Below are 12,256 nucleotides of genomic sequence, written 5' to 3' on the forward strand. Positions count from 1 at the left end.
AAATCATTCTGGCTTGAAAATGGTACATAGTATGAAATATACAGCAGTAATTTTTATCAAATTGAGGCATTAGGAAAAATAGTTGTTTTAAAGTTATTTAATGTGCAATGTACTATTTTATATCATCTAGTTTTAAATTTAGTTTGCTTTGATTGATAACCCTGGGAAGAATCTATGAAAATTGTGTGAAAAAGTTTGTACAGTACTTGAAGATAAAAAATAATCCTGAGTATGGCAGTTAATAAAACTGTCTTAAAAGCCTGGTGTCAGTGGCTCATGTCTGTAATCCTAGCTACTTAGTAGAATCGAGGTGCTAGCCTTGAGTGAAAAAATTGAGGGATAGTGCTAAAGCCCTGAGTTCAAGCTCTAGTACCAGCACAGATAAAAAAGTAAAAAGAAAAAACTGTATATTAAAATTTATTTAACTGAGAGAGAGAGGGAAGGGGTGACACTGTCCCCAAAGAAATGAATTCAATGTACTCATTACCTGACTTATGAACGGTAACTTCTCTGTATATCACTTCGTCATATAATAAAAAATCAGCTAACTTAAAAAAAGAAAAAAACTGTAGATTATATTTTACATTGCTGTTAAGTGAGTAGATTTTAACTGTTGTTTTGCCATATATAAAAGTAACTATGGCTGGGCACCAGTGGCTCACACATACCTGTAATCCTTGCTATTCAGGAGGGTGAATCTTAAGACTGTGATATGAAGCTACTTAGACAGGAAAATCTAAGAGATTCTTATCTCCATTTAATCGTTGGAAAGCCACAAGCCACAAGTGGAGTTGTGCTTTAAATAGCACAGTACTAATCCTGAGCAAAAAAAGCTCAGGAGCTCCAAGGCCCTGAGTTTAAGGGCCAAGACTTGAACACACACGTGTGTGCGAGCGTGTGCACGTGCACACACCACACACACACATACACACACACAAAGTAATGGGGGTGAGATGATAAGATACATTTATTTAAGTATTGTAACAACAACATGTTATACACTCAATATAACATAATAAAATTTGATCTTAAGACTTTTATGAGATGAGAAAATAACGTCATGAATCTTAATATACTTTTATCAATGTTATATTTTATTTAATATATAATACTAGACATGGTTAGAAAAAATATATTAAACAAAATGCATTTAATCTTAACATGTATCATTTGCAGAATTTCTAGTGAGAATTTTCCCTACTTAAGTAGAAAGACTCTTCCTTTGAAGTCAATAACTTGATGCTTCTATAACAAACAGTTCTGTTATTTTGTAATTAAAAAATTACATTTACGTGGTCTTTCAAATTAACGTATCAATTTATCTTGATCAATGCCACCCCTTTCATCATTATCCCCCAGTCTATTCCACCCCTACTCATTCCCTCAAGCTATTACTATTTTTAATCTTCATATTCTCCTTTAAGATGGATTGACACATGACTAACGGGGTAAGAGTGTACAAGTTATAACCATTAGTACTGCTCTCAGTTTTCCAGGGCAATTAATGTATCTAGTTTAACTTGAAAGAGAATAGAGGAGCCAGGAATTAGTGGCTCAAACCTGTAATCCTAGCTACTTAAGAGGCTGAGATCTGAAGATCATGACTGGAAGACCAGCCTAGGCAGCCAAGTCTGTGAGACTTTGCAAAAACAGAAGGAGGGAAGGAAGGAAAGAAAGAAGGAAGGAAGGAGAGAAGGAAGGAAAGAAGGAAGGAAGGAAGGAAGGAAGGAAGGAAGGAAGGAAGGAAGGAAGGAAGGAAGGAAGGAAGGAAGGAAGGAAGGAAAGGAAGGAAGGAAGGAAGAAAGGAAGGGATATATATATTCTAATTTGGGTTAGTTTTCTTTTCTCACATACCCAGACTCTACTGTCATAGAAGCCCGGGAAAAGAGAAAAGGCAAATGCCTATACAGTTTTCTAAAATTCTCCATTTATACACATAGGGAAAGTAGACCATTAAAGTTTAAAAAGCAAAGTACACAATGATTTTGAATGGAGAATATAAGAAAGATGACACAACTAAAAAAGTGTGAGATTTCAAGTTTGCCAAAATTAGTCTTGCCATCTACAGCATTCTAAATCATTTTCTGATCCTCTATTCTAATGTCTGATGTACTGATATTCTTTACTTTTTTCATTTGTAAGTATTCCATTGGAAAAGGAAAACTTGACTTCTAAATTTACTTGGAATTATTATTTTCTTTGTGAGTCCAGCGGTTCTTGTCTAGTCTTTTAAACACTGCCTGGAAAGTCTAGTTTCAAAATATGAAGCCCTTCATTTGCCATTTTTCTCTCTATATTTTGTTTATGTAAAATATTTTTTAAAAATGTTATATCAAATTTTGTTTGATTCAACTGTATGATGAAACATACAATTGAACGTTTTTGCAATGAAAATTGTTTCAATGTATGCAATGAAAGACTTGTTTTCTAAAACTATCCCAAGGCAGCTTCCACCAGTAACATTTTCTTGGTTCTTGTCTTCCACCCACAGGGTGTTCTCTGTGCAGCTCCTCTGATTTTTATCATTCCCTCAGCATGCTATCTGAAACTGTCTGAGGAGCCAAGGACACACTCAGATAAGATTATGTCCTGTGTCATGCTTCCTGTCGGAGCTGTGGTGATGGTTTTTGGATTCGTCATGGCTATCACAAATCCTCAGGACTGTACCCATGGGCAGGAAATGTTCTACTGCTCTCCTGACAATTTCTCCTTTACAAACACCTCTGATTCTCACATTCAACTGACAACACAGCTCTCCATTTTAAACAGCAGTATCTTTCAATAAGCTATCTTCAAAAGAAAATGCATGTAACTCCTTATTTTCATACATTCTAGTCTCTGTGTTATTAAAATTTCACTGCCATTTAGAAAGACTTGCTTCTCCTTAGTCTTCACTGTAGTAGAAGACAAAGAAGAGAGGTACATTTTACCTTAACCCAGAACAAATATTTTATTCTAATAACTTTACTACATTAATGCTAATTGAAGAAGCAAAAGTGAAGCCTTTCATTTGCTCCTACCCCTTCATTAAAGCCTTCCTTTTATTTCATATGTGAGCCAATATATTGTTCTCCAAAAGAAGTATGTGTTTATGAGTTGGTACTTTGTGTATGTATCCTTCAGGAGGAAACAAATGTTTTTAAAGATCTTTAGAATTGGAAGAGGAAAATCAAAACTATTAACAATCTCAACAGTAAAAAGGGTAACTTCATTTGTTTAGAGAAAAGTAAAACCCTGGAAAATGAGCACAGTCCTCCCTGTGTTAAGAAGCATGAGCCCCAAAGTCTAGTTATGCATCAGATTTTCACTTGTTGAATTTGCAGTTCTGGCAGGAATGTACAATCACAAGTTGAAATTTGAGACTCTTAAGTTCACAGTCAAAATTAGGGCTACACAAGAGGCATTTTTGCTGCTCTGGAATAGGGGTAGCAATCCTTAAAGAGATGATGGATGCTTTTATTGACTGAGTTCTTTGGCAGCAGATGGGGGTAGAGTTTTTCACACAGGGTATTTATTAGGAAAAATAACCAATGGGAAAGAAGGAGGAAAACAGGATTGGGAATAGATGGAAAACTACAAGTTGACAATACTCTGGCCCTTCTACACGGAGTATGGAGCCCATCAGAGGTGTTCCTGTTCAGAGGAAATAGTGGGTTTACTACTGCTGCCTCCAACAGATGTTTGATGTGGGCACCTGGGAGGGATGAACCCTTGGGCTAGCAGCTCTTGGCAGCTGAACAGAGCCAAAAGGAAGTGAGAGCTGGAGGCTGGTTGTCTCCTGATGACTTAAATACCCATGCTTTCTTGTTGGGGTATCTTGGAAAACAGCTGTATCGGCCACAGATGCCCTTGATTTTTATTGAGAATTTCTACTTTTATGAAATGAGGATTTCATATCTTTATATCTACGACAATCTCTAAAAGTATGTAGAGCAATTGGGTTTCATTATACACACAACTTTTGCTCAAGACTCTATTTCTCATCTTTTCATTGGTATTTCAATCAGGTTGACTATAGTTGTCTATTTATTGTTTCTAAGGTATAAGAACATGTCACAAGAAGAGTTGGTACATACAAAATTGGCACATTTCATAAGCAAACACACACACAAAATAAAAACGCTGTAGGATATATATATATATAGTATATATATATATATAATAGTGTTGCTGTAATTTGGATCGAGAAGTGAGAGTTAACTCACCACACAGTTTAGTAATAAAGACATAAAGAATATCAGGGAACCTCTATCTTAGAAGGCCTAGGATATAGGTAGTAACATTTGTTTCAATAAAATATCTATGCCACTGAACTAATTTAAAATATGTTGGCTACCCAACTTGCCTATACTTAACTTGTAAATTTGTTTTTATAGTTATTTAAGAGCCATAAGTATAAGCCATTTTTACACATGTAGGTGAAAGAATTATAAAAGGAGTTTAAGTCCATACAAAGGGACTGTAAGAAATAGGTGAAATATTTTAGCCCTACATTACCCAAGACTGAGAAAGATTTCCTATCCAGTTATTAAGGTCATGAGAGATGAGATTACTCAGAGTGCACAGAGAGAAATATGTCAAGGATCACATAATTTAGCACTTAACCATCTATTATCTTGTACTTTGGTCATTGCTTCAAACATGCTAACCTTGAGTTTTCAAGTAGAGCTCCTAGTAATAACTGAACAAAGTAATAAGACCTAAGACTACTTGTTTATCATCAATCAATGGCACAACATGAATTCCTTAGCCTCAGTAAGTACAAGAATTACTATGTTTGAATGAATCCTAGGAACTTATATCTACTTTGAAAGAAAACAAAGCACCATGACAAAGTAAAGCATCATTTCCTTCTGTTTTCTGCCCTAGTTCAGTAAATTTCCATAGAAACCCATCACTTCCCTGTCCCTAACAAGATAACTGTCAGGTATGCAGCTTGTGTTTGAGGCTGTCAGTGCACTGAAACTTCCAAAGTATTTTGTCATTTAAAATGGATGGTGATAGAAAGCAACAGTGTCTTCATACCATAATGCAATCATTTAGGCTGCATTGGCTTCTATTGGATGCCATCTATGTAATTTAGGAATGAGATCCTTGTCCACTTCACCTACAACCTTTGATTTCAGTCCTCCCTAGAATGATATCCAAAATTCTGAGAGAGTAAATGGCCTTGTCTCTGGATTATTTCCAGTAATGTCAAGTGATGCTTTTGTTGCCTCCTGTCTTTCCTGAATCCAGGTTATCCAACTAAGTAAATCCCAACTATCTGCTGAAGTCGTAATGTACATATTTACCTAGTTAGGGACACATTTCTTAGGAACAGGCTTCCTTCTGGTTTATCTGCTGCAGCCTCAGGTAAGAAAGCAGCTTCATCTGGTCAGAAAGGGAGGAGTGGCCACTGATTGGAACAGGTATGGACATGTAGTCCAAGTGCTGTGCACTCCCGCATAGACCAGTGAGTGGCCATGAGATAGGGTACCTATAACTACTTCATGGGTGGTAATAGCCACAACAAATGGATATGCTCCTTTCAGAATGTACATGCACTCTAAAAAAGTGAATGAAGAATTTACCTGGTATAACAAAATAACTATGAGTGGACCAGAGATACTATGAGCAAGAAAACACATAGATGAGGTGAGAAAGAAAAAGAATGCAGTTATTATCATCTTGACAGTGGTTTTCAAACTAATATGTGTGTCACAGTCATCTGGAGGAATTGAAACAAACACATGCTGCCAAGCTTCACTCTGGTTCAGTGCTCCAGCGTGGAGTCTGAGAATTTGCATTTTTTAAAGGTTCCCAAGAGATGCTGACACAGTTGATTCAAGGCCACTTTAGTAAAGCTGGAGGTTAGTCATAAGAAAGTAGGAGAAGGGGACATCTGCGTAGAAGCTTGGACAAAATAAAAGCAAGACGCAGGAAGGGAGGGTCAGGAGAATTAAGAACAAAGGGGAAAACAGAGATTACAGCCTAAAGTCAACACAGCTGTGGTGGTTCAGCTCAAGTCTGCTTCCAAGCCTGCCAACACTGAGGGAAGTTGGCCTCAGCTTTACATCCTTATGAGAAGCCAGAAACACAATAGTTACTCAAAAGTACACCCACTATTCCAAGGACTCAATTCTCAATGGAAAACAGGTTAAAAAGTGGGACATGTACAATGTTCTTGCTAGTATTGTACAGATAAAGAATTCATGCTTCTGTCTTCTGTAGGACACTATCATTCCGTTCATGTTTGCTCCTTGACAATGAAGATTAGCGTTGGTATTCCCATTATATTCATTTATATGGAAATGTAATTGGTCCATTAAAACAAAAACAAACTGGCAAACACTGGGTTTACTCTGTACTTCACTGGGTTTACTCTGTCCTTGAATCTTACTTAATTTGGGTTCTTACTAATTCCCACCTGAGCAAATGCATAACCGAAGTATTCTACCTTTAGGCTATCTTTTTCCTCCAAAATAATTTGTGTATCAATCTAAAACTCATAGTATTAAACCAATGTTTTGGTAATATTCCTAATATTCCTTTCCTGCTCAAAACCTTTCCATGAGACCTTGTGCTGGTTGGATAAAGTAGAAACGCTCAAGCCTGTAAGTCAAATCTTTCATAACATGGTCTCAACACAATGATTTGTCATACTTGCTGTGATGGAAAGATAGCAGCATTTCTTCCACCATAACTAGAATATTTCTTTACACTAACACTACTCTGTGGACATTCCTGCTTTGTCCCTGCATTTTTGGAATGTCCTTTTCTGAAGTTACCAAACTCTCCATCAAAATGTCATCTACCTTCAGTTTTTTTTTTTTTTTTTTATGTATCATCTTTGACAACCCTAACTATGAGCTTGCTCCTTCTCTGTAACTGTGTGAGTCTAGTAGCTATGTTACATGAAGGAACCTTGCTTAGGCAACCCTACTAAATAGTCCTTGAGAACACAGAATATGCTTCAATTGTGTTCTTTTCATTCTTGATAGCCTATGGCATGGTAACTTGAAATATAGTCAACACCTAAGTATCTGACATGAGATTTATGATATAAAGGATAAACTGATTAGTTGTACCCATACAAAAATAGTTTATTGGATTGTTGGAGCTATAATGTAGACACTGAGTTAGGTAGCAAATTAATACGAAATTTATACAACAAGGTGGTTTACATAAAATTAGTTTTATTTAGGTGGCAGGGCAGTTGCTTTATTATGGAACCATTGGAGAATTTATAGGGCACACTCTTAAAATAACTCAAGTACACACTTATCAGGACTTATCATTTTACTTGTTTATATTCTAAGTGAATATGGCTTATATTTTTCTTTATCATAAGCCTCTTGACACCTAAGGCATGTTTTTCTTAGTTTTATTTTTGTCAGTGAATATTTATATATCTTGCTTGAATGAGCAACAGCCTGCATTTATCTAAATCTGTGTTTAAATTTATATCCAATCAGAAAAATTTGTATCTATTTTTTTTTTGGTTTTTGGTTGTGGGGCTTGAACTCTGGACCTTGGTGCTGTCCCTCAGCTCCTCAGCTCAAGGCGAGTGCTCTACTACCTGAGCTGCAGCTCCACTTCCGGTTTTCTGAGTGGTTTATTGGAGATAAGAGTCTCATGGACTTTCCTGCCGGGCTGGCCTTGAACCATGATCCTCAGATCTCAGCCTCCTAAGTAGCTAGGATTATAGGCATGAGCTACCTGTATCCTTTAAAAACTGTGTTTAAGGTGTTGGGACAGACAGTTCAGTAATATGACATAGCAATGAAGAAAACAGGTGTTGTTTAGGAACCAGCAGATAACAATTCAAGAAAAATATCTCAAAAAAAAAAAAAAAGAAAAATATCTCAAGTGATACCTCCTTTGCAATTTAATCTTTAAAATATTGGAAATTTTTATTCCCAAGGCACAGTAGCTGCTAAGTATTTTATCATTTTATGAATTTTGTTTTGCTAGAGAAAAAGACCAGTTCCTGAAAAAGGAATCCAGTGAGACTTGAGTCAACTCTCATCTCTAATTTTCTATTGTTTTGGTTGTACTTCCATTCATAAACTCAGGGTCTAGGTGCTCTCCTGGCTTTTTGGTGGTTAAGAGAGGAGTCTTACGGACTTTCCTGACTGAGCTGGTTTCAAACCATGTTTCTCAGATCCTCACCCCCACTCCCTAGTATTATAGGCATGAACCACCAACACCTGAAAATGCTCTAATTCTTTAAGTTCTGCAAAATAAAACATTAAAGTATCTTCTAAGAAGATACAAAATGTATTTTCCCAGGAAAGCAGATTTTTAGATAATTTCAGGCTTAATTTTTTACATAATTGGTGCATGTTCCTTAAGTCTTAAAAATAATTTTCTAAGCTACACCTTCTAATGACCCTGTTTTGCTCTAAGACTAGAAATGGAATGATCTGTCCTTGGGTTCCATGTACTTTTTTATTTCAAGGTATTTAAAATGCAATTAGATTTAAAAATAAGCTATAAGAAATGACAAGTGGAGTATAAGTTTAAATATAAATAAAAAATTGGGCCTAGAAAACTCTTAGTCTTTGTCTGGTGGGTTTAGTTAATTATGGAGATGTTCATTGGGAGATGTTCTAGGTTCTAGCTCTAGAAGACAGCCTAACCTGTCAAAGTAGGGTTTTGAAAGAAGAGATAAACAATTAAGTAATGTTTGGTTAAGATAGAAAATTTCCTAGGAACAAATAATTTTTTCTCTTTTTTAATTTAATCTTATAGAGGGGTTACAGTTACATACATAAGGTAATGAGTACATTTCTTGTCTAACATTGTTACCCTCTCCCTCATTTTTCTCCCACTTTCCCTCCCCACCCTGACTACCCCTCAAGTTGTAATGTTCATTTCCAACATAGTTTATGAGTATCACTGTTGCATTGGCTAACTCTTTGTCCTCTGTCTCACAATTTTATTGTTCCCTGTCCCTTCCCCAAATCAAAAGAGCATATATATGACACAGGGTACCAAAATCAAATACAGTGACAACAGGGGATAAACAAAAGGGGGGAAAAGTAAAAGAAAAAAGAAACAACTTCACACAGTACATTAAAAACAACAACAAAGAAAAACCTCATTTCCTTATCTTGGAGTTCATTTTGATTAGCATAATTTTATATGGTCATATGTACATAGCTATTGAGTTATTGTGATCCTCTGCTAGGACTATCCTAGTGACATATACTTATTATAATTATTACTATAAATGAGGGAAACCATAGAGTCTATGTTTCTCTGGGTTTGGCTTACTTCACTGAATATGATTGTTTCCCAAGTCTTTCCATTTCCTTATGGAGTGATGTCATTTTTTCTGAGGAAGAATAGAATTCCATTGGTGTGTGTGTGTGTGTGTGTGTGTGGTGTGTGTGCGCGCCATATTTTCTTGATCCATTCATCTACTGAGGGCATCTGGGCTGGTTCCACATTTTAGCTATGGTTAAAGCCACAATGAACATGGTTGTGCTGGTAGCTTTGGCGTGGCCTTGTTTGTGGTCATTTGGGTATATACTCAGGAGTGAGATTGCTGGGTCATAGGGAAGCTCTATGTTTAGTCTTTTGAGGAACCCCCATACTGCTTTCCAGAGTGATTGAACAAGTTTACACTCCCACCAACAGTGTAATAAATAATTTTATATGTGTGAGCTCAATCTCAGCAGAAGATCCCTTCCTTGTCCTCAGGTGATGTGGTTAAACTTGATCTTAAACATATTTCACAGTTGAGAGGAGCTATTACGACTTCTGCAAATCCTCCTCACTTTCTTTTTCACACTTGTCTATTCTGCCAATGACCAGGGATCTTTTGCTTTGCATCTATAAACCCCCACAATACTCTGGATGTAAAACATAGTCCTTTATCACTCATGCCATGCAGTGTCTAAGTTATTTCTTGTTACTATTGCTTTTTTTTGAAGATTTAAAGTAGTTGCAAGGAGCTTCTCTGTGCAGACTTCACCATCCACACCTCAATTCTTCATATTGCAGCTCCTGAAATAATGAAAAAATAATTCCTTCTTCCCTTTTCACTTCCAATACTTCTGGATGTCTAGAATTCCTACACATGCACACATATCTTGTATCTATTCTATTCCTTTCTCCCTCTTCCTCCCTTCCTATCTCTCTCTCTCTCTTTCTCTTTTTCTCTCTCTCTGCCGTACATTTGCCATTTTTTTTTCTGACACAAATGCTATTCTCTTCCTAAGAAACCTTTAAATAGAAACTATCAAATTCATCTGATTTTCTTTCCATTTCCTGACATATAGGCTCTCTGTCCTTTATATTTTGAGTCTCATTAACTTTTTTTCAAACTACTGCTTTCCTTTAAACTGTAACTTATTCATGCTGTACACAGGAACTTTCCCATCCAGATGGGTGAAACAGATTGAATAGTTGATTCTGTGGTTTCCCAACATAGTGAACCCACAGAGCTGAAACTAAATTCTATAAGCCTCACAGGCTTTTCTTCAGCCATTGTAGTTTTCCAAACATGGCTGTGTTATGCACACAACAGCTGTGTCTCCATGCTTTCTTGCCTTTCTGAATCAGATTAGAGCAGTAGTGAGTAGGATTAATCACCTGCTTTACAGATTAGAGGAATTTTTTCAAAGCTACTAATTTTGTCTAGTTTCAAATACAGAGTGGTGTTAAAATATCTGACATGCTGTTGATCTTTTATCATGTTAAAAACATAGACATTGGGCTGAGAATGTGGATTAGCAGTAGAGTGCTTGCCTAGTATGCATGAAGCCCTGGGTTTGATTCCTCAGTACCACATATACAGAAAAAGTAGGAAGTGGCACTGTGGCTCGAGTGGTAGAGTATTAGCCTTGAGCAAAAGAAGCTCAGGAACAGTACGCAGGCCCTGAGTTCAAACCCCAGGACTGGCAAGACAAAAAACAAACAAACAACAACAACAAGAAGAAACAGAGACATCTGGGCTGGAGATATGGCTTAGTGATAGATCATTTGTCTAGCATGTGTAGGCCCTACACCATAGACAAAATTGCAGAGATTCATAAGGAATAATAATTTTGGCTTAAAAGCTTCCACTTAATAATCATATCTATTAATAATAGGTGTCAGTCTAAGAGACTGTAGGTGCTGAACTCTCTATCATTCCCTACCCCCATAAATTCCAGTAAATTGTAAGATCAAATACTGCAAAATATGAAAATACTGCAAATACCTCTTACTTTAAAAGGTCTCCCTGACCCTTTTCCTGTAGACACTATTTTCCCTTGTAACTATGGGGCTATATGTATCTGACAGCACAAGTAACATTCCAAAATAAATAAGAACTTTCCAACCTTATAGCTGACCAATATTGGCATGAAATACACTAGAATTTAGTAAAAATTCTGTACATGAAGTAACTTAAACAAGTTTGTAATTGTTCCCAATGTGCTAGTATCCATTCATGTGCTATATAAGTAGTAAATTTAAAGAACTTTAAATTTATTTTAAAGTTCTTTAAAGTTCTGGAAGGTCTCTAAAGAATCTCTAGAGTCTATCTATATTTTCTTTTGCTTTTCCCCATCCTTCCTTCCTACTTTCTTTCTTTTTTTTTTTTCAGGTCTGTCGTGGGGTCTGAACTCAGGGCCTGGGCACTGTCCCTCAGCTTTTCATCTGTAGACTAGCAGTCTACCACTTGAGCCTCAGCCCCACTTCAGCTTTTTCTGCTTATGTGACGCTGAGGGATAGAACCGAGGGCCTCATGCATTCAAGGCAAGCACTCTACCATTGAGCCACCTTCCCAGCCCCACTTCCTTCCTACTTTCATACATTTTCAGCCCCCTTCAGGTCCACACATGAGTGCAATAGCATAATGACCTACCTCCAATTCTAATAATGTGCCGACACTGTAGCATCCTCAGACCTCCACATATTCAGCAATCCCTCCCCATTTCCTTGGCAAACACTGATTCTTCTCCATCTATGGCCTTGAAAATGTCATAATATTGCAAGGCAAGTGCTCTACCACTGAGCCACCTTCCCAGCCCCAAGGTCTTGGTTTATAATCAAGTGTAAAAATCTCAAGTCCCCAAATTGCCCTTATTGGGTTCCTGAATGCATTCATTTCAAAATGTGAGATTTTACACTAAAGCACTTCTGTTTCCAGTTTCTGAAAGAAAAATCTGAGAATTACAGAGTATTGAAATGTACATATCCATTTCACAACCTGCTATAAGGAATTTTCCCTAAAATTTATCAATTACATTTGAAAATCTAATTTTAGTGTATTTATGAT

The 12,256-nt window shown here is 36.7% G+C and overlaps 1 protein-coding gene across 2 annotated transcripts in view; it reads left to right on the plus strand.

Moving 5' to 3' along the window:
- Positions 1 to 2,789, plus strand: part of Slc38a11 (solute carrier family 38 member 11) — a 45,925-nt gene extending 43,136 nt beyond the window's left edge. For both annotated transcript variants that reach the window (XM_042694188.1, XM_042694189.1), the window contains one exon: positions 2,492 to 2,789. In XM_042694188.1, the coding sequence (XP_042550122.1) occupies positions 2,492 to 2,785 (294 nt within the window). In that variant the 3' untranslated portion in view covers positions 2,786 to 2,789. The remainder of the gene's footprint in view (positions 1 to 2,491) is intronic.
- The last annotated feature ends 9,467 nt before the right edge of the window (positions 2,790 to 12,256 follow it).

The sequence above is a fragment of the Dipodomys spectabilis genome, unplaced genomic scaffold (genome assembly GCF_019054845.1).
Source record: "Dipodomys spectabilis isolate Male_0828 unplaced genomic scaffold, ASM1905484v1 ptg000174l, whole genome shotgun sequence".
In the NCBI taxonomy this organism is placed as follows: Eukaryota; Metazoa; Chordata; class Mammalia; order Rodentia; family Heteromyidae; genus Dipodomys; species Dipodomys spectabilis.